At 38.0% G+C, this 24,006-nt stretch overlaps 1 protein-coding gene and 1 pseudogene across 1 annotated transcript in view; one reads left to right on the forward strand and one right to left on the reverse strand.

Annotated features, from left to right (window-relative positions):
• trip4 (thyroid hormone receptor interactor 4) overlaps positions 1-24,006 on the reverse strand; it is a 141,505-nt gene that overhangs the window by 54,068 nt on the left and 63,431 nt on the right. The window contains exon 12 of the mRNA XM_047362352.1: positions 13,884-13,986. Coding sequence (XP_047218308.1) covers positions 13,884-13,986 — 103 coding nt within the window. The remainder of the gene's footprint in view (positions 1-13,883; positions 13,987-24,006) is intronic.
• Positions 5,352-5,531, forward strand: LOC124867653 (annotated as a pseudogene).

The raw sequence follows: 24,006 nt of genomic DNA on the forward strand, positions 1-24,006 counted from the left end.
TATCTCTCCCTCTCCCTTTTCCCTTCATCTGCTGGGCTCACTGGAGCTGAAACCCGATGTTTTGGCCTCTGTCGCCTCCGAGGCAGCAAACCCTCAGCTACACGCAGATAAACCTGCAAAAGGCATGAATATTAAATGGAAGAACCATGAATAAATGACCAAAAAAGGACTTCCGTCGTTCTAACCTCTTTCTGTCTCCAAGCAGTGGATGATGGAAGAGCACAGGGAGACAGAGTGAGAAAAGATAAAACATTACCACCGCAAGAAAAAAGGTGGACATTTGTTAAGTAATTCGCTTTCTTTATGTGCAGTCCCATGGTGCTTTAATTTCACACATATAACAAAGGTGGTGATCACAAGGTAACTGTGCAGTTGATGGTAAGTAGAAACAGATTGAAGAAGCAATATTTTCACAGGCAGTATATTGAGCTATTTCCATATGTTGTGCAACCTGAGGGATAAAAGCCATACATATTGTAACAGCTCAATAATGTATGCATGGGAAATGCAAATTAGATGGCAAGGAGAGCTGGTAGTGGTATTTGTAAATAATACTGAATGCATAGCAGATAAATAATATAAATTATAAATAATATAATTGTGACATACACTCACTGGTCCATGGGGATGTGGTTGTTACACTGAAACAGCTAAATATAGACGGTTAATCGATTCCCCAATTAAGATTGATGTGTTGGGCAATGAATTTCATTGGTCTGCATGTTTAATAATGCCAACTGAGGCAAAATGCTGAAAAAGAAAAGTGGTTATTAAGTCCTGATATGAAAGAATGCTTTTTGCATACAGCAAAACGCATTCTTGGTGTTAATCACAAACCAACAAGAAGCAGGACAATAAAGCAATTAAATGAATTACCAGGAGCAAAATAATAGTTCATATATTGGTTTGTTAGGATTTCAGGAGATCAGAGTCCATTTTGGGGTTTGCAAGGAATTTCGAAGGACAATCAAAATATACAGAATATTAAAAATTTAACATTGTGAGATTGTCAACAAATATCTGAATAAATGCAAGTAAATATCCATCCCTGTAGATCTGTTTGATGTAGATGTTCAAGTTGTTCTTACATATGACTTTTGTCGTGTCATATGTCAATAAGCATTGGTGTAGTGTTGCTGGCAGCAATGGATTATTGTTTTCTGCGTCATGTCTTGGCTTAGTGTTGTTATAAGGGATGGGCAGTATAATATCAAAAAGAAAATTTCTGAAGAAATTTAGACAGGGCCTGCCTCTTGGTGCGTGCATCTTGGACCAAAGTCAAAGCTTCTGTTGCTGGGTTAGGCTCTGCTTGTATCAGGTGTGAGCTAATGTTAGCTTAAATGCTAATGTTAGCATTTTAGCTAACACTGTCATGTTGGTTAACATTAACTTACCCCATTCAATATGATCATTTAGCCCTTTAAGTGACAATAAGCCTATATGCTAACATTAGCTAAAATTATAACAGCATGTAAGTATAACAGCATGTATAATGTTGGGTAACATTAACTTGTTCCATTCACTATGTTAATTTAGCCTTATAATTGAAAATTATCCTAAATGCTAATGTTAGCTTAAATGCTAATGTTAGCATGTTGGCTAACACTAGCATGTTGGGTACCATTAACTCACTGCATTCAATATGTTAATGTAGCCTTATAAGTGAAAATTAACATAAATGGTAATGTTTGCTTAAATGCTAACATTAGCTTGTGGGCTAAAACAAGCATGTTGGCTAACATTAACTCACTCCATTTAACATGTTAATTTAGCCTTGTAAGTGAATATTAGCTAAAATACTAATATTAGCTTAATTGCTAATGTTAGCTCTAATGCAACACCATTATGTTGGCTAACAACTCACTCAACTCAGTATGTTAATTTAGCCTTAAAAGTGAATATTAGCTAAAATGCTAACATTAGCTTAAATGCTAACATTAGCATGTTGTCTAACATTAAGTCACTCCATCTAATATGTTAATTTAGCCCTATAATTAAAAATTACCCTAAACGCTAATGTTAGTTTAAATGCTAACATTAGCATGTTGGCTAACACTAGCATGTTGGCTATTATTAAGTCACTCCATTCAATATGTTTATTTAGCCTTATAAGTGATTAGTTAAAATGATAATGTTAGCTTAAATGCTAATATTAGCATGTTGGTTAACATTAAGTCACTCCATCTAATATGTTAATTTAGCCCTATAATTAAAAATTAGCCTAAGCGCTAATGTTAGCTTAAATGCTAACATTAGCATGTTGGCTGACACTAGCATGTTGGCTATTATTAATTCACTCCATTCAATATGTTTATTTAGCCTTATAAGTGAATATTAGTTCAAATGCTAATGTTAGCTTAAATGCTAACATTAGCATGTTGGTTAACACTAGCATGTTGGCTATCATTAACTCACTCCATTCAATATTTTAATTCAGCCTTATAAGTAAAAATTAGCATAAATGCTATTGTTAGCTTAAATGCTAACATTAGCACGTGGGCTATCACTAGCATGTTGACTAACGTGAACTTAGTCCTTCTATAATGCTTACATCAGCCTATATGCAAAAGTCTAAGAAATTGCCCTTTAAGATTAATCACTGTTGTCTGGGTGTTGGAACAGCAATACATGCTGTTTAAGTACCTACCACAAAATGGCTGCCATGTTGTTGCCTCCAATTAAGATGGTCAAAGGATTAGTGGTAGGGTAAGGTTTCAGGACCACGGATTTCTCTAGCAATTGAAATTTGAACAGCGTTTCTAGCTTAAACTATGAGGACAGAGAAAATCCTCAACAATAGTGGATTTTCAGGATCTTTCAAGACCTGTTCCCATTCATTCCTATGGGATTTTTGGATGTGGTTTTTTGGGAATTATGTCGCCATGGTTAATCATCTGGAAAAGCCAAGTAATAGCACCCATATCGAGCCGCACGTTTTGATGTATATATTTTGGGGGTGCTCACTACGGTTTGGGCCGCATTAACGGTGGCGGAAGAAAAATAAGAATATAAAGAGTCCGAGATCAATAACAATAGATGCCTGCCATGCATTGCATAGGAGAGCAGGGCATTGCTCTTATGTTAAAAATTGTCATAATAACTTTAATTTGTGATCTTTGCTAACTATTATGGCTGGGACTGTTGCCCTGTTTTCAGTGTTGGTTTATTTAAAACTGGATTCATGTTCTGATCATCTGAAAGGCCCACCGTGATACGATTTTCCTTTGCTCCAGCTTCTACTCAGGCTGAAATCCAACTCTGCAAATATCTAATCACAAATCAGAATGACTCAGACCACACCAGGTTTAAATGGTCTGCTCAGAAAGTGTTAATATACCAAGAAAAAACCAACTACTTATTTTTTTCAATGTTAAGTAAATAACAATACTTAAGATTTTTTTAGTTCAGTTGTACTTTATTCAGAGATTGGGTTATGAAGATTGACTTCAAGTTTTCATTGTTTCAAAAACCTGGAGAAACTACACAATGAATCAGACTAAAAGCTGTAAACTGTAGAGCGACAGAGAAAGGTTGCACAGGTGTATATACTATCACCTCTCCAAAAACGTTGTGTTACTCTGAAAATGAAGTGCAGTGTATATAAATAAATGACAATATAACAGAAGTTTACCAACTTCAGTAAATAGTTTATTTCTGATCATTTCAATGATTAGCGTTAATAGCTAATGAAAAATAAGATCAAAATTAAAACATAGGATAAATTTAGAAAACTTATTTTATTACAGACATCCACTGTACAGTATATGCACTCAATACTTGGTCTGGGCTGTTTTAAATAAATTACTGCATCCATGCAGCATGGCATGGAGGCGATCAGACTGTGGCTCTGCTGCGTCTGCCCTGTTTCTTGTGCACCTTTTGATACCACACATTTTCTTCCACTCAACTTTCTATTAAAATACTGGAGACAACACTCTGTGAACATCCAGATTGCTTAGAACTGACCTTGTGTGGGCCACCCTATTCATGTGGGGTGTTGAGGACAATGTTTGCTGAAAAACTGTCACATTAGAAGTCCTTCCTTTGATTCTGTGGACCATGATGTGGCTATAATATAAACTTTCTGTATTAAAAGTCCCACTTTATTTAATTTAATTATGTAATAGTATAATTTCATAAGAAACTGAATTTGATTATTTTTAACTGTAAGCCATTTTAACTGTATGTCATAATCATTAAAATAAAAAAAATTCAAATCTCTCTTTTTCCTCTATAGTGTTCTAGAAAATATCAGTGTACATTTTGAACTGAAATTCTGCCAAAAAGTTTTAATGATAACCTAATATAAGTATTACAAACAAAGCTTAAGCCATAATCATTCATTCAAAACAGAGCAATGGGGCGCGGCAGTGGCACAGGGGGTAAAGGGCGTGACCCATGTACAGAAGCTACAGTCCTTGTCACAGCCATCACAGAGCAATGGGCTGTCTGAGGAAGAGAAGGATGTGTCAGAAGGATGCAAATAATACCCAGTTTTGCATAGAGAGGTTTGAAATCTCATTCTATAATTATTTTGGTTCAGAGTACAAATAAAATAAAAAAGAGCAAAAAAACAAACAAAATTACCAAGATATCTATCCATCCATAATGTATCAAAATACATATCCTAACTATAGGATCAAGTTCATCCATAATTACAATGATCAATTGATTATTGCTATTGCTAATGAGTACATATTTCCATTAAATATTCAACAGCTTCAATCTGTTTTAGCATAACCAAGAAAAACTGTAAAATCTTAAAATCTTTAAGCCTTTTTCACAAAAACCCAACAGTGAAATATTACTTAAATGGTTTCTTAAAAGTAACTGCTGAAGTCAATGATTCATTAAATTAGTTTGAGACTAGTTAAAGTAAAAAGATCCCTTCATGATCTGCTGCTCAAGTTGAATGTCTCAGCATACTAATAATATCCTCAATTTTCTTTCTTGCAGTTTGACACCTTAACAAAAGACAGTACTTTGTACCTGCAAGAGACCCATCGGTGTGACTAATCTTAACAGAGAAAGATAAGGCAGTGAGCGCAAAGAGCTCATTAAGTTTAAATGTCCACACAGTCATGAATTTGACCCCAAACTGCAGAGGTAGAAATAATTATTTTCCGTAAAGAACAGTGTTTTGTTTCTCTAATGCTCTCTTTGATTTTACACCATCTATGAAAAGAATGCAGGTTATTATTGGGAATAATTTACATGTTCAGCTCTTGTGAAAGCAGCTCCCTTGTTACTATAGAATCGTAAAAGTCTACGAATTCCTTTGCAACAAATCCAAACCATATGGCTTAAACCGTGGATTTATTTCCAGCACAATGAGTGAGCAAATGGTTGGAAGATCTTTTTTTGCCTTTTGGCTCAGATCAGGTGTAGCATCTGTTCTTATGGGAGCAATAGCCATAAATGGCTTGAGCAGAATTATATATTCTGAAGTTTGCAGATTTGTCCTTAACTGTTGCTCATCTCTGATAAATTCAGAGATTGTGTTCTAAATAATTTAGGGGTGCAAATGTTTTTATTGAGCTCGGTTAAAGCCACCTGATTTACTCATGGAGCATTTAACTTCACATACAGACTTCATGCTTGAAAGTAATATATTTCTTTTATTCTTTGGATATGTTATACAAGGGAGGACAATGTTAATTCTCAGTCAGCTGCTCTTCAAAACATTCAGGCTTGATACACATCCATACATGTATTTGTGCCAGTTTAAACACTTCTGCACTCAGTATTATAGCAACATTTGACCTAACATTGATTAAGTGCTTAGCAATGTATATCATTGTTTTAGATTTTTACAATATTTGGTTCAAATCTTATTCTAGTTTTCAATCTAATGATGTAACTGTGATGTTTCCAGCTGGTCTCAGTTTCAATAGGCGGTCCATAGTATTCAATCAGGGATCCTTGCATGCCTTAACAAAATAAACTGTTTCCTGACCTCATTCTTTCCTCACATAGTGGGAGAACCGCTATGGGCTCTTGAGGATTATAATTAAGAGTTTATAAATTACTTAGGTTGTCTATTTAATACTGCACAATATATCATGTCAGTTAATATAATAACTATTTGTTAAGTAAATTATTTGTGGTTCACTGTTCTTGCTGAGTGTGCACAGTCACTTCAGACAGATAATGTCAGAGTGTTAAAACATGCGAGGAAAATCAAGCAATGAGGAAGAGTAAAAGAAAATATGTGGTCATGGCAAAAAGCCAATTAGCTTTCAACACCCAGACTGACCTTCAGATCTCACAAAAGCACACATACACACACAGAAACATATATTCACAGGATGGGATGATAAACCATGATGCCCATCCCTCCATAGAAAAGAGAGCTTTGGTTGTTAGTCATTTTAAATGTCACAGACTTCACTACAGGGTAATGACTGATCAACCTGAGTTTAAATCTAATGTTGCCTAGCATTTTATCTCTAAAGCCAACTGGCTGGAGCTAGAATAAGAAGCTGAGTTAATGTTTAGGGCTTCCACGTATTTGTCATGTAAAAGTTCCACTTTTCTCAGCCTTTTATGTCCATTAAAATTGACATAAAATGGTTAAATGGCTTGTTAAAGTGGATAAATGGTTTAAGGCAGATAATTCTACAGTGGGTAAGCTTTAAGCATGGAACCTGAAAAAAACAAGAACAGGGAGGGAGGGGAAGAGAGAAACAGAGAAAGGAAAAAAAGGAAGGAAGGAAGGAAATAAGGAAAGACAAAATCAAAAGAGGTAGGGCACAAACATGGAATCCGAAGAAATTAAGGGAAACAAATAAGAGGAGGGAAAAAAGGAGCGTGAAGGAAGAAAAAGGACAAGGAATTATATGAGTAAAGATCTAAGAAAAAGGGAAGAAAAAAAAGGACCCAGTTAAGAAAAGAAGGAAGGTCACAACATTTTTACAATAGGCAGGGAATAAGGTCACTAGTCAGATCCTGCTCATAGTAACAGAAGCACCTGAAAGTACTCACCCCATGCACAAGGTTCATGTTTCTCTTGTTCTGCTATCAAGCCCACCAGGAATCCCTGAGATGCCATCCCTTTTCTTGCACTTGCTAGTGTTTTTGGAGGAAAACCACAGATCTACTCTAAACAATGTGAAAATTCTTTATTTGATGGTTGCTCTGTGTATGTTTTAATGGGAAAACTCAATGACTGCTGGGCAATTTTAATGGTAATTCTTTGATTGTGCAATATTCTGTCATAGCATGGCTTGTTTCAGTGAGTCACCAGCTAATATTCATAACCATTTTAAACAACATGACTGCATAACTTGCTTAGTCAAACAGTCTTAGCAGTTAAACTATGTATGTTTTTCTTTGCAAAGCACACTACCACCACATAGAAGTTTCACACACTTATACAAAAAAAACCATGGGGATTTTGATTATAGACAAGTAATGACTACTGGAAGAAATAGAAACAACATTTCTTTCCAGCATACTGCGGTAAAATATGAGAAGGTTGGCATTGCCAGAGGCAAGTGGATCTTATCCACGTCAACAGCTCAAGAAAGGGAAACAGAACTGGTGCTAAGCCCTCATGAGTAAAATGAGTGGCAATGCCCTGACCCGTAAGATGCTGAGAGAACGGGGTGGAAAAGAGGGAGAGAGATCAAGATACTGAGATAGTGAAAAGCTAGCAGGTGACAGAATAATGTGGCCTGGACTGTGTAGGTGTATGTAGGTCAGAATAACCAATCCACAATCCAGACTAAAATGTACAGAGGGGGGTATGTTGTGATAAAGGCACATAGCATGAAAATATGTTGTATGCAAACATATACACATGCACAGGTTTTAGACATACAGTGGTATTTAACTGTTGCCGAATCTTTGGTACTGTTAACATGCCAACGTCCTAACAAGAAAAAAACGTCTCTGAGAAACAAAATGTATTTACTGCACAGGGTTCATAAAAATGAAAAAATGTAATGTGATGAAACCTGATGAAAATACACAGCCTCATCTGGGAAAAAAACAAAATCAACAAAAAAAAAAGCAACCAAAAAATGTAAAAATGATGTCAAATAACGCACCACATCGAGCCCAATAAACATGCACTATTCAGAATGGCAGTGCATCAAAAGCAACACACATGCGTGAAGAGGTGACCAAACTTGATGTTCAAAAAAGTCCTCTTTATTTGCTTATGTTTAGACACACGTCATCTTGTACATGTCAAGAAACAGTGTAACCGCAGCTTAAGTGTCACTAACATCCACAGGCTAAATGCTTGAAATAGCAGCCACCTCAGGGCAGTCAAACTTATTAAATTACCAATGAAGCTATTATTTGAGCACTTGGGGCACTAGTTGTCTGTATAATGTATGAGAAAAGTAAGTATAAACAAAGGGCAAATAAACAAGACTTTGTTCTTAAGCAGCAGGACACAGAAGAGTTGACATTATACTTTGTCCTTATATATATACATACGTATGTATGTATATATATACAGTACAGACCAAAGGTTTGGACACACCTTCTCATTCAAAGAGTTGTGTTAATTTTCATGACAATGAATATTGTAGCTTTACACTGAAGGCATCAAAACTATGAATTAACACATGTGGAATTATATACTGAACAAAAAAGTGTGAAACAACTGAAAATATGTCTTATATTCTGGGTTTTTCAAAGTAGCCACCTTTTGCTTTGATTACTGCTCCGCACACTCTTGGCATTCTGTTGATGAGCTTCAAGAGGTAGTCACCTGAAATGGTTTTCACTTCACAGGTGTGCCTTGTCAGGTTTAATAAGTGGGATTTCAAGCCTTATAAATGGGGTTGGGACCATCAGTTGTGTTGTGCAGGAGGTGGATACAGTACACAGCTGATAGTCCTACTGAATAGACTGTTAGAATTTGTATTATGGCAAGAAAAAAGCAGCTAAGTAAAGAAAAACGAGTGGCTATCATTACTTTAAGAAATGAAGGTCAGTCAGTCCAAACAATTGGGAAAACTTTGAAAGTGTCCCCAAGTGCTACAAAGAAACTGGCTCACATGAGGACTGCCCCAGGAAAGGAAGACCAAGAGTCACCTCTGCTGCGGACGATAAGTTCATCTGAGTCACCAGCCTCAGAAATCGCAGGTTAACAGCAGCTCAGATTAGAAAACAGGTCAATGCCACACAGAGTTCTAGCAGCAGACACATCTCTAGAACAACTGTTAAGAGGAGACTGTGTGAATCAGGCCTTCATGGTAAAATAGCTGCTAGGAAACCACTGCTGAGGACAGGCAACAAGCAGAAGAGACTTGTTTGGGCTAAAGAACACAAGGGATGGACATTAGACCAGTGGAAATCTGTGCTTTGGTCTGATGAGTCCAAGTTTGAGATCTTTGGTTCCAACCACCTTTGTGCGCCGCAGAAGAGGTGAACGGATGGACTCTACATGCCTGGTTCCCACCGTGAAGCATGGAGGAGGAGGTGTGATGGTGCTTTGCTGGTGACACTGTTGGGGATTTATTCAAAATTGAAGGCATACTGAACCAGCATGGCTACCACAGCATCTTGCAGCGGCATGCTATTCCATCCGGTTTGCGTTTAGTTGGACCATCATTTATTTTTCAACAGGACAATGACCCCAAACACACCTCCAGGCTGTGTAAGGGCTATTTGACCAAGAAGGAGAGTGATGGGGTGCTGCGCCAGATGACCTGGCCTCCACAGTCACCGGACCTGAACCCAATCGAGATGGTTTGGGGTGAGCTGGACCGCAGAGTGAAGGCAAAAGGGCCAACAAGTGCTAAGCATCTCTGGGAACTCCTTCAAGACTGTTGGAAAACCATTTCAGGTGACTACCTCTTGAAGCTCATCAACAGAATGCCAAGAGTGTGTGGAGCAGTAATCAAGGCAAAAGGTGGCTACTTTGAAGAACCTAAAATATAAGACATATTTTCAGTTGTTTCACACTTTTTTGTTCAGTATATAATTCCACATGTGTTAATTCATAGTTTTGATGTCTTCAGTGTGAAGCTACAATATTCATAATCATGAAAATAAAGAAAACTCTTTGAATGAATGTCCAAACCCTTGGACATATATATGTGTATGTGTATATATATATATATATATATATATACACACACATGTATATACTGTATATACACTGCTCAAAAAAATTAAGGGAACACTTAAATAACACACCATAGATCTGAATGAATGAAATATTCTCATTGAATACTTTGTTCTGTATAAAGTTGAATGTGCTGACAACAAAATCAGACAAAAATCATCAATGGAAATCTAATTTATTAACCGATGGAGGCCTGGATTTGGAGTCACACAAAATTAAAGTGGAAAAACACACTACAGACTGATCCAACTTTGATGTAATGTCCTTAAAACAAGTCAAAATGAGGCTCAGTATTGTGTGTGGCCTCCACTGTATGACCTCCCTACAACGCCTGGGCATGCTCCTGATGAGACGGTGGATGGTCTCATGAGGGATCTCCTCCCAGACCTAGACTAAAGCATCCGCCAACTCCTTGACAGTCTGTGGTGCAACGTGACGTTTGTGGATGGAGCGAGACATGATGTCCCAGATGTGCTCAAGCGGATTCAGGTCTGGGGAACGGGCGGGCCAGTCCATAGCTTCAATGTCTTCATCTTGCAGGAACTGCTGACACATTCCAGCCACATGAGGTCTAGCATTGTCCTGCATTAGGAGGAACCCAGGGTCAACCACACCAGCATATGGTCTCACAAGGGGTCTGAGGATCTCATCTGTCTCCTGGTAGCGCCTCCAGGCTCTGGACACTACGCTGACAGACACAGCAAACCTTCTTGCCACAGCTCGCATTGATGTGCCATCCTGAATGAGCTGCACTACCTGAGCCACTTGTGTGGGTTGTAGAGTCCGTCTCATGCTACCACGAGTGTGAAAGCACCAACAACATTCAAAAGTGACCAAAACATCAGCCAGAAAGCATAGGTACTGAGAAGTGGTCTGTGGTCCCCACCTGCAGAACCACTCCTTTATTGAGTGTGTCTTGCTAATTGCCAAAGATGTCCCCCTGTTGTCTATTTCATTTGAACAACAGCATGTGAAATTGATTGTCAATCAGTGTTGCTTCCTAAGTGGACAGTTTGATTTCACAGAAGTTTGATTTACTTGGAGTTGTTGTTTAAGTGTTCCCTTTATTTTTTTGAGCAGTGTATATATGTATATAGTCAGTCAGTCAGTCAGTCATTTTCTACCGCTTATTCCATAATGGGTCGCGGGGATGCTGGTGCCTATCTCCAGCAGTCTATGGGCGAGAAGCGGGGTACACCCTGGACAGGTCGCCAGTCCATCGCAGGGCAACACACAAACAACCAGGCACACACTCATTCATACACCTAAGGGGAATTTAGAGTGACCAATTAACCTAACAGGCATGTCTTTGGACTGTGGGAGAACCCACGCATGCACGAGGAGAACATGCAAACTCCATGCAGAAAGACCCCCGGCCGGGAATCGAACCCACCGCAGAGATCTACAGCTGAGGTGGGAGAGTCTGTCCATAGGACTACAATCAGTCGTACACTGCAAAAATCTGGCCTTTATGGAAGAGTGGCAAGAAGAAAGCCATTTCTCAAAGATATCCATAAAAAGTCTCGTTTAAAGTTTGCCACAAGCCACCTGGGAGACACACCAAACATGTGGAAGAAGGTGCTCTGGTCAGATGAAACCAAAATCGAACTGTTTGGCCACAATGCAAAACGATATGTTTGGAGTAAAAGCAACACAGCTCATCACCCTGAACACATCATCCCCACTGTCAAACATGGTGGTGGCAGCATCATGGTTTGGGCCTGTTTTTCGTCAGCAGGGACAGGGAAGATGGTCAAAACTGATGGGAAGATGGATGGAGCCAAATACAGGACCATTCTGGAAGAAAACCTGTTGGAGTCTGCAAGAGACCTGAGACTGGGATGGAGATTTATCTTCCAACAAGACAATGATCCAAAACATAAAGCAACATCTACAATGGAATGGTTCACAAATAAATGTATCCAGGTGTTGGAATGGCCAAGTCAAAGTCCAGACCTGAATCCAATCGAGAATCTGTGGAAAGAGCTGAAGATTGCAGTTCACGAACGCTCTCCATCCAACCTCAATGAGCTCGAGCTGTTTTGCAAGGAAGAATGGGCAAGACTTTCAGTCTCTCGATGTGCAAAACTGATAGAGACATACCCCAAGCGACTTATAGCTGTAATTGCAGCAAAGGGTGGCGCTACAAAGTATTAACGCAAGGGGGCCGAATAATATTGCACGCCCCACTTTTCAGTTTTTTATTTGTTAAACAAGTTTGACACATCGAATAAATTTCATTCCACTTCATGATTGTGTCCCACTTGTTGTTGATTCTTCACAAAAAATCTGAATTTTATATCTTTATGTTTGAAGCCTGAAATGTGGCAAGAGGTTGAAAAGTTCAAGGGGGCCGAGTACTTTCACAAGGCACTGTATATTCAGAGTGGAACAGCACTGGTGCCAATTTGCGACACTCGTGACTACATACTATACACATATAGTTACAAGACTTGATGTTTCACAAGCACTTGATTCTTTTGCATTTGGGCTTGTGTTGAAAGCATTTTTAGATATGTGAACAAGACATGGCAAGATAAACAGCCAGCACTGTTTACCAAATTACTCTTATTTACCTGTGAAATGACAGGATAGTGATTCGGTAGTTTCTTAACATGGCCTGAATTTAAAGCTTCTACACAAAACTAACAAGTAGCTTGTTAATGACTAAACTTTTAGTACGTAAATCTATGTTCTTTCAGTCCTAAACATGAGCTTCTATGCTAAATAATAGAAGTATAATAATAATCGCATAAAAAGCTGCACTTGAAAGGTCAAGCCAAGTAACTCAAAGCAAATTAAAGTTAATAAAAATGTTCCTTTTAGGAAATGTGATAAATGTTGAGTCATTTAGCAGCAAAAACCAAAAGCACAGGTTACAGTCAGTTTAAATAATGTAAATATGCAGGTAGAGATTTCCCCACAGCGATCTGACCCTGACAAAGGAAGTCTGTGATAATGTGACCTTTTACCCTCTGTGAGCAAAAAAAAAAAAAAAAAAAAAAAAGAGTTTTGACATAAACAGTTAGCCTGAAAATATTTCACTTCAGATGTGGTTTAGCAGAAAAATGTCACACTGTGACAGCAAAGCAAGCAGAGATCTGACATCATCAGTTTTTTTAGACATGACTTCTAAAACATTTCATAGCAGGAATCTTTTACAGCCTGTCAACAAAACATTTAACAAATTTGAGATTTTAGTTTGTGTTTCGGCTAAAGCAAATAATTTTTAACCGTTCATAATTCACAAGAAAGCAGACAAGACCGCTATGTGTAGTTTAGTCCAACACCTACAACATTTTATCTTGAGCCTCTCAAATGTATTCTCCATTGATCTGAAAACATCCGAATGAGACACAGCTACATAAACAATCATCTCAAGTCTTTAGAGTGTTGTGAAATATTAACAAAAGAGCTTGCAGGCACATCATATTGCAGAGCCAGCTATGGCAGCCGAGGGAAAATGTGTTACAGTCCTATTATAAATCACACAATTCCAGCAACAGCATTGCACACCTAGGTCTGGCTTGTCCCCCAGGCAACCTGAGAGCAGAATCCTGTCTATACATTCTGTGCTCAGAGACATTCTATAGAAACATGTGTGTGAGGAGTTGTATTTATACTTGTGTTTTATTAATAAAAACCGCCTTACCATAGCATTTCTACATTTGTATGCATGTGAGCATTGACATGAAGAAGGCGAATGCAGGTGAACAGAAATACAGAAATTTTTAGCTGGCTCAGGCTAACGTCAGCCACTCCATTTGCACTGACATGAAAGGAGGAGAGAACTTACAGATCTTGTGCTTCCCTTTCATGGGGAATTTCACGAGCAGCTCCAGGGGGTTAGTGCAGATGAAGACGAATGGCGAAGCAGACTCCTCACAGGTACCAGGGTACTGCAGAAGTGATGGAGGATAAAAAGGACAGCTTAGCACCATTTTACGAAGAAGTATCATGTCCAGATATACATATGCCACACAGAAATCTGTTGAGTACGAACAGTTCTAAACCATTCAGTGATTGCTGTTTATATGCCTATATTATGCTAAATGTTCTCCATGCCTGATGTAATACTCTTTGCCTGAAAGCATATGATAGTTATGAGTCTCACTGGGTCTGAGGCTCTGTAATTGCAGAACTAATGATGCAGTTGCTGAAGGGAACAGCTGTGGCCCTGGTGAGCTATAAAGATGACACAAAATATATAAGAAGCAGCATCAACATCTGAGACAACCAAAGACTTTCAGATGTGGTCTTGTGTGAATTACACTGTCAAACAGATTGTAGACTTCAGATTCACATTAATAAAGCTGGTTGCACTGTATAAGAAATGTTTATGCATTGATCTGTTACTGAAATGAAAAACTTCAAAGATATCTGAATGGATTAAAATCATTGTCTACGCAAAGACGTGTCTTATTCAGAACAGTCTAACATATTTCTGCACACCATGTAAGATGCCATAACACATTTCTGTGAATAAAAAAGTGTTTTACAGCTCATAATTGACACCAGCCCACAAAATACAGAGAGCAAGAGGCAAGAGAAACCCTCTCTATCCTTGTGTTATTGATTGGTCTCTCAGGTGAGAGCAGGGAATTGACTGACACAGTGACAAAGGAGTCATCTTTTCCATCACTGGCAGCCAACGGCTCTCAGCTCATCCAATTTCCGCCAGCACTATCAGATAGTGCCCATGATTGCATCTAGCCAGCCAGGAAGCAGGCTCTTTTTGTGACAGCAGGCTTTTTCCTCCCCCAACCTCTCAGCCTCTCTATCGCTCACACAAAAAAGAACCGAAGGGTTGTGACAAATCTGCAGCTTTTACAAGAAATCAACAGAGTCTGCAGCTCATTTGTTGGGTCTCTGACGAACTGGGAAGTGATGACAGCGATGCTTATTCCTGACTAAAACCCAAGTCAACTTGAATGTAATATGATGGTGAGTGATAAGGCTCAATGTTTCATTAAACACAGTTCAGAATCCGAGGAGCCTCTTGATTACATCCTTCAACAGCAAATGACGCTGTGATTTAAATTAAACTGGGGCTCATGGATAGAAAATGCATCATTACTGGAGAAACTTTTAGGTGATTTAAGAAACGCTAAAGAATGTCAAGGCTGTGAGTATTAAAGAGATGAGATTGAAAATATAAAAAAAAACAAAAATAAAGGGTTTAACCTAGAAATAATCTAGTTTGACCAGTTTCTAAAAGTATTTAAATTTAAATGACCTCAAGAGTAAAAACCAAAAAGCATAAAAAACAAAAACTAATTAAACAAACCAAAATTGAAAAGCTAAGCTTAAAAACTCAAGACATTTACAAAATACATAAGGCACTAGACTTTAAAGGGTCCGTAGTTTATTTTGAACATCTAACCTTCACCTTTACCAGTATGACACAGTTTACATTTATGGGGAACAGAAAGAAACTACATCCCGTAATTCAAGCAGCTTGTAGAACCTAATTTAGCGAGAACTGCTTGTCTCGGACATTATTGTGTAAGAATTTTAGGCCGTTCTTTTTGACAACGTTGTTCTAGTTCATAGAGGTTTTTTCTTTTCTTTCAACTATTCTGTTGTAGATTTGCTGCTGTGTTTAGGATGATTGTCCTGTTGCATGCCCCAATTTCAGTCAGCTTTAAACAGATGGCCTCATATTGGACTCTAGATTGCTTCCCATTAAACAGGCCATGTTTATTATAGACAGGCAGAAAGTGCAGGCTTGGCTATTCAAATATAATATACAAACAATACAATAAGTAGGGTGGCACAATATTTACAAATTTATCAGTATTGCAGTATCTTTGTATGCCATATTAAGGACTGCTAATTAGCTAATTGTACAGGTATAACACATTCAAGCTCTCTATCCCAGTAGAATATGAGGCGATGCCTGATGTTTTATGCAGCAGAAAATGGTTTAGAATAGGATGAAGTTATTCTGGTAAAGTCAGTAGGTGGATAAACTACTCATCTGTGTTTGTAATGAATCAACCCAGAATGAGATTATCAATATTTAGTCAAGTAATTTGTATGTATTTGTTGCAAACCATATTATCATCACAACATTCATAAACATTATTGCATATGTTTTTTGTTCCTAACATTGTGCAGCCCTAATAATTACCTATCATTTTTCGTGCAATAGGCCTCTGATAGTACGCTCGTGATTTATTTGGTTTAATGTTGTTAATGCTGCTGCGTCTGATCTGATTGATGTGTGTGCTAGTATTAAACTGAGTGCAGATTGTGTATTTGGTGCAACATCGGCACATGTTGTTAAAGGAATGATGCACACCCATCCTTCACAGTATCTACAGTTGCTTTTAAACACACTGACCTCAGATCAGCACACCAGCCAACCTCACTGCTTAATCCATTTAAGTGAACTAATCATTGTTTGAGCTGCTGACACTAACACTCTGCTGGTCAACTCCTGCTCTAGCCTGAGCCACCATCATGGTCAGATATAATGATAAACTCACACAACCAACATGCAGCATACAGTTGTTTTATTGAGTTTTAAACAAGCCCATTCACTCAGTGAAGGTGTGGTTGGGATGTAGATGTATTAGACCTTCTTCCTGCAGATTTCTAGCTTGTTTCTCTAAATTTAACCTAGTAAGTTCTGTTTCTTTCTGCAGCAATGCTATAAGGATCCTCAGCCTTCCCCTGATAGTAGAAGGTTAAATAATCTTAGAGATGCCTTCTTCCTTAGAGAGGACCCTAAATGAATTTCTGAAGTATCATTCGTGATGTTCTTATCTTCTGCACATTACAGGTCTTGTTGTAGGACTTTTATTGGTAGAACCTTCTTTGGGAGGGATGCTATAAATTCTTTCTATTCTATACAATATGTCTGATAGTAAATGTCTTTTTTTCTTACCTTTTTCAATTTTCACCCTGATGATGGTAAAGTCACTTCAGATTTCTCATAAATCTTTCACTGGACCTTAAAACAAGTCTAATAACCTGTTGTGAAAATCTGATTTAGATAGAATCTCTGTCTTTGTGTCAAACAAGGTGCCCACACACCTGATGCCTGGTGTAACACTAGACAACACTTGAATCTAATTTCACAATCAAATTAACCGCTGCTCCCAGAGCTCTGCTCGGGGTTAATGCAGATGCAAAAACATCTGACTTTCAGAACAGAAAAATAACAGAAGGAAAATCTTTTAGTCACTTGTCTAAGTAGGTTTAATTACGGAAATATATGTGTAAAATAATTCATTTTATTTATACAAGCATTAAATTGAGCTGGGACTACATTTCGGGCTACACAGACTAACTGTAAATATTGGCTGACAGATGAAACCTAGTTTCAGCCAGAGAATCCGTCTCTGCCAAACAAAACCTCTATAAACTGTTGTTTTAACTAAGAACCTTACAGTTGGGCCTCCCACCTTGAACAAATGTGTGTCAGGCTGAAATAAATTTTGCCAATTTAAACAAATCATACAACTGATCAAAAGTAATCGAACAAAATATGGTTGAAGAAAAAAGAATAGAATAGAGGCACCAAAAAAAGACACAGCTATTTTCTTAAATAAAATAAAACAAACAAATAAAATCTTCACAATTCTTAAACCTAAAATGCATTTAATATAAAAAAAACACAATTTGAATTTGTGAAACTAATTATTTTGAATTGGATCTGATTTAGGGCTGAAACAATTAATTGTGATTATTCGAGTATTGAAATAATCCCTAACTAATTTAGTCTAGAGTCTAAAACATGCCATTTGCTAAAAGAACAACCCATTCAGAGCAGTAAGTAAGCCAAAACTATACAACAAATATATACGTCTTGCATTTAAGATAAAAAAAAACACCCTTTTGTTTGTAAATATTGTCTATTTAGAATGTTTCAAGTAGTTTTAGTTTCACGTGGTTCAAAATGTGTAAAAAAATATTGAGCTAAATTGGGGACATAAAGTTTGTTCAAACGAAAACAAATTTGAACCTGAAAAATAAAAGTTTGTTCAAACGAAAACAAATTTGAACCTGAAAAATAAAAGTTTGTTCAAACAAAATAAATTTAAACCTGAAAAATAAAAGTTTGTTCAGAAGAAAACAATTTGAACCTAAAAAATAAAAGTTTGTTCAAAAGAAAAATATTTGAACCTGAAAAATTATTTTGAACCTCCCCCCAAAAATTTGAAAACTGGAAAAAAAGTTTTGCAACTGAAAAAAAAACAGATGTGAAACTGGAAAAAAAAAGTTCAAAACTACTTTTCAGATTCAAGTTTTTTTTTTCAAACTTGCAGATTTTTTTTCCGCTTCAAACTTTTGGCCCTGTTTTGGCGTGGGGGGCGGGGCCTCAAATCACGGCGGTGCAGAATCATGACTGACAGCTCAACACAGCGGCTGAACAACATATTCCCAGCTGTTGCATTCAGGGACCGTGGGAACTGGAAATATCTGTAATACATAGTCGATATTCTATATATATGTGATTGGTTTTGAAAGATAATAGGCTTCACCGATAGAAGCAGCTTACATGAATACACGACGCGCATCTCAGAGGAGAAAATATGATCTTGACAGATTTGCACAGCATTTTAAGTCCGTGTTGGAGATTTCCCATGCTCTCAACATCAAGCAAAAGAACCGCCAGACTAAGCGGCGGTATGAAACCAGATGCAAAACGAGCCGGTATTTTCCGAATATCCTTGCATAATTAAGCCTGGACTTGTTTTCACATGGACTGGACTCGGGTTTCGGTTTCTGGTGCATTTTTGATTTAAACGTGTTTGGTCTTCATTTAGTGAAGTGACTCACAGCCGGGCTTTTTTTTTCTGATCTCCGCTCTTCATTGTCAGCTCAGCTGGCCGCCCTGCAGCGCATGTTCATGTGTTACAGATCAGCTGTTCGCCAGCGCACAGCAGAGCTGATCTGCCTGACTGGAGCAGAGGAGAGGTTTGTCCGAGCTACCGCACCCTGTTGGCGGTCAGACCTATCGGAGTTTCTCCGGTCTTTGGTCCCCAGAAGCGATCACACTCTAACACTGACTCTTAAAGGAACGACTCTCAAACAGTTTCTAACTTTCAGCTCCTTTAATCTAAATTAGGCAGAGGAATGATTACAGAGATCAGCGTCTCGGACCGTTGCGTCTGTGAAAGGATGAGGAAGAGCCCCGAAAGAAGGTCACATGTAGTTTTATATCTGGCACTCCGATGCAATGGATGTTGCCTCCCTCAGTGTTTATCAGTAGACTATGTGTCACCATTGTGGTGTCTATCTGGTACGCTGTGTAGTAGCGGGTGTCCATCCTTAATCTAAGTGTGCTGCTGCATTCTAATCAAACCAGTTACAGCCTGCTCCACCATCAAACCCAATGTCCCAGCCACAGGTCGTTCATGACAAACCTTGGGCCATTTATCCTTGTACTGATGATGAGCATTCTTGTCCTATTATAACAAAAAGGAAACATTAGAACTTATGCTTTATATCATTATGGTATAAGTGGGAAAAACAGCTATGAGTCATATAAATAAAGGTTGTCCTTAACAGGTTGATATGGCATAGTTTAGGGCACAATGGTCAAGAAAAATATCAGCGCCCCAGAAACTGTCGCCTCTTCCGTACTTGATGTCGCGCTCGGTGGGCCGGTGATTCAGCTCGAGTGAATTCACACAGTGAACCACCGCCCTGCGTCTGTGAAAGGCGGTTATTAAAAACTAAACATTCACAAAATAAGAAATGCCTAAGCCAGCGGTCCACCGGGGATTTCCTCGGTTGCCCTGTATGCCAGTTTGCCCCTTGCTGTGAGTCACTTCACTAAATGGAGACCAAACACGTTTTAATCAAAAATGCACCAGAAACCGAAACCCGAGTCCAATCCATGTGAAAACAAGACCAGGCTTAATTATGCAAGGATATTCGGAAAATACCGGCTCGTTTTGCATCTGGTTTCATACCGCCGCTTAGTCTGGCGGTTCTTTTGCTTGATGTTGAGAGCATGGGAAATCTCCAACACGGACTTCAACCCAGTTTCACATGTTTTTTTTCAGTTGCAAAACTTTTTTTTCAGTTTTCACATTTTTTTGGGGGAAGGTTCAAAATAATTTTTCAGGTTCAAATGTTTTTTTTTTAACAAACTTTTTTTTTCAGGTTCGAATTTTTTTCTTTTGAACAAACTTATTTTTCAGGTTTAAATTTTTTTCGTTTGAACAAACTTTATGGCCCCAATTTAGCTCCACAAAAAAATCTCCTATTAAGCACCTTTTGCTTTAGGATTATTAATCGATTAATCAAAAAACAGATTAATCGATTGACAAAATAATTGTTAGCTGCAGCCCTAATTTGATTAGGTCAAAATATTTTCTTTTTTTATGATGTAACATAAAACCTAAATTTATGTTTTACATAAGAATCACGAAAAAATTATGAAGTACATAAAAACATGAGTCTGAATTCCATGTCAAGTATACTCTGTACCCAAATTAGGTTTTGGTTTTGTGTGGTGGCGCTAATGGCCTTTATTTATTTATTTATTTTTCCAAAGTAGGCAGACAGTAAGTGGGGTGGAGAGAGGGGAAAGACATGCAGCACAGGTCTCCGGGGGTGGGACTCGAACCAAGACGGTTGCGTCGAGGACTGAGGCCTACATATATGGGTCGCCCTACCACTATGCCATGCACCACTCCCCCTGTATTAAGTTTTAAAATCCATCTATTCTTCTGGGAACACAGAAAACAAGTCCACTTCCCTGTGATCATAATATTTTAACACAGCACTCAGTCTATCTTTCTTTCTCTCACACATCAGATGAGAAATATCACGCAAGCATGCTGCTCTTTCTGCAAATGTGCCATGTCTGAGTGCAGCTTCAAAGAACATTACCATAAAAGATACCAAACAGATGCTTGGCAATTTAACCCACTGTTAAACAATGTCACATGTTTCATGTCTTATAAGGGCTCATATTTATGGTTGTACAACACCAACACATAATTATTGCAACCTCTGAAAAAGACATGTAAAAAGAGGACATGTTATTCAAATAAGGCTGATTTCTGGAGATCCTTACAAGTCAGGATAGGGCATACAAGAAAATAGCAACTCCTTGACCTGTGACAAACACATGGATAAACATGGATGAGGACACATGTTTATCTTGCCACCAATCACAGTGAGGCTAGTGACAGAGTAGGTAAAACAATCTCCAAAGGTCCATCTATAAGTCACCAGTTCTCCAAAATAATTTATTTTAAGGCTTTATACTTCTCTCTACCAGCAGTTCCAATCATTGTGGAGGCTGTGGTATATTGTAAAATTAGCCAAATCCAAGTTAATGCATTTATATGGTCTAAAAGAGATATATCAACCACAAACAAGGCTATAGCTGAAATAGATTGGACATTTCATTCAATCATTACAAACAAATTGGTTGTTACACAAGATGGCTGGGTTGTTAGATGTACTCAAGGAAACAAAATGGTGGTAGCCCTGTTCAGTTTGCATGAAACAAGCATTGCTGCATCTAGGGCTGGAGTGTGCTCATGTGAGACCCTGCCAGTTGCCTGCTCTTTCATCCTCCATTAGCTAATTAGCATTTAAAGCTGTTGAATGTGTTGCTTTGCCTCACTGCCTCCACCACCAAATTGTTTCCATTCCCTGTTAATCAAAAGGGCATGAAATACTGTGGTTAAAGAGGTTTTCTGAAGCCCTTCATATTCATCAGAAAGGATCGAATATGGAAGTGGACATGTTTACACATGCAATTTCATTTGGGCTTGTTGTGAAACACAATATGAAATTCTTCAATTTTAATTTATATTAAAAACACAGCGTGGGAGCAAAACATTGATGTGTCTGCTTGTTAGTGTTTTAGGCCAGGGACACAGTTTTGGGGCACTCTGTGTAAAGGGACAAATGTGCTCAGCGATTTAAGTCAGCTGCATTAAAATGCCTCAATGTGAACGCTGTTTTACAAGCTAAATGCTTCCAATTTACTTTCCTTTTGAAGCCGGACAAGTGCAAGACAGAAAGGTTCTGCTTCCTCATAAACTCCTCTGACATTTGGCTAATGTTCAACATAGAAATGCATGTCTGCTGCATGGCTGCAGTCCAAACTGTTTTCAGAAAGTACATCCAGGCACACTTTAGCCTTGCCAATGTGCCAACCGATGATAAATGCAGCCATCAGTCTTGCATTCAAACAGCAGTGCCATTTTCACATTTGCTTTACTCTGACATTGTGGGAAATGCACTCCTCTGCTTTATTGCCAACGGTATGGTAAGGTAAGGTAGTTCTATAGTCTATAAAAGCACAATCCATTATTTTTGTTTCACTTAAATATATGCATAAGTGTACAGAATTAATATGCAAATAAAGACCACTGCAGACTTGCATAGGACAAAAATAAAGAGCTTTAACACATTGACAAAGTGGACCTACGTGTAACCTTCTTTTTACAGTGGACTCAGTGTCGGCTTGACAAGTGTACAGTAGCTCCCCTGTGCAAATGCAGAATCCACTAACTGACTCGGCTTCACATACACCACACAGTCAACACAGCTGTATTCAGCCTTTGGCTAAAATATATCTAAAAAAGTTACCAAAATCAAAAAAAGAAAACTAATATTTGGAGATACTGCTGCTTCTTGAATTGCAGCCATCATGCGATGTCCCTAACATCATATGAAGATTTAAATTATTTTTTTTAAACGTCCTGTCAAACGATGATGTTATATGGCGAATCAGAGTTTATCAGGTAATACTGCATGCTGCAAACTGAGATTGAAACCTACTAGTGGTGTATTCAAATCCATAAGCTCAAACTAGGTACCAAAAACTGAAGGGGGTGAAATGTCTGTAGAATTAACACTCAGATGAAGGGGGATCCAATGAAAAACAGGCAGAGCAAAAGCTGAAGATGCTAAAAGTTGTTTGGTTCTGACTATCCCCAAGCTTTGATATGTGGATGGCAAACATGAAGCAAACAGTAACAAGGACAATGCTCGTCTTCTCAATTTTAATTGGTACAATTGTGTTAATATTCCTGTTTGAATTTTTCAATTTGATAGTTTTTTTCTGTTGCCTCTGATAAATACTATAATCTGCATGTATCAAATCAACTAGTTGCATTAAGTGTTAATTGTATGTCAGTGAAGTGGCACTGCAAGCACATTTTTATATATAAAAATCCAATGCAGTGTAAAAAATGGACAAAATGTCTTACTTGAGTAAACACCAATGAAGGACAAATTTCATGTAAGATTTTTTTCTGAATTTTGGCAGACAGGAAATGGGGTGGAAAGAGTGGGAAGATATGTGGCAAACGTCATCGGGCTGGGACTCGGACCCAGGACAGCTGTGTCGAAGACTAAGGCCTCCGTACATGGGTTGCGTGCTCTACCGCTACACAACGAGACCCACAAATTAGATTTAAACCATCCAACTTAAAAGAAAAAAAACAGCCTCGGATTAACTGACTTCCTATGTCAGAGAAGAATGTATTTTTGGAAGGGCAGGTTTTATAATATATTATATTCACAGAAAAATAGCAAAACATTGAAAAAGTGACTGTCAGATGTTGGGTTATAGCTGTCAAAAAATAAGTAAAAAGGTCTAATTGTATTTCATAGAATAGTCACAACAAGGGTCCAGTTATGTGAAACCAGTCTGCATAATTTCTTACAGTAAAAATAGAAACTCTAACACCCTAACAATCTCTTTAATAGTTCCAGTTTAATTAACATCCAACTATTTAATTTGCTTTGATCAGCCCTGAGGCGATTCAAAAATAACTGAAAGTAATATTATGAAAAGTTTCTTAAAAAAGTAAAAAGGGTCGGCACTGGCTGGAAACCCCTGGGCATTATCAATGGCTTTTAGTGCAGGAAAAGGGGAAAAGAGAACTAGTTACTCTTTTCACAATAATGTAATGGATTGGGCCTTATCA

Source organism: Girardinichthys multiradiatus, chromosome 4 (assembly GCF_021462225.1).
Source record: "Girardinichthys multiradiatus isolate DD_20200921_A chromosome 4, DD_fGirMul_XY1, whole genome shotgun sequence".
Classification (NCBI taxonomy): domain Eukaryota; kingdom Metazoa; phylum Chordata; class Actinopteri; order Cyprinodontiformes; family Goodeidae; genus Girardinichthys; species Girardinichthys multiradiatus.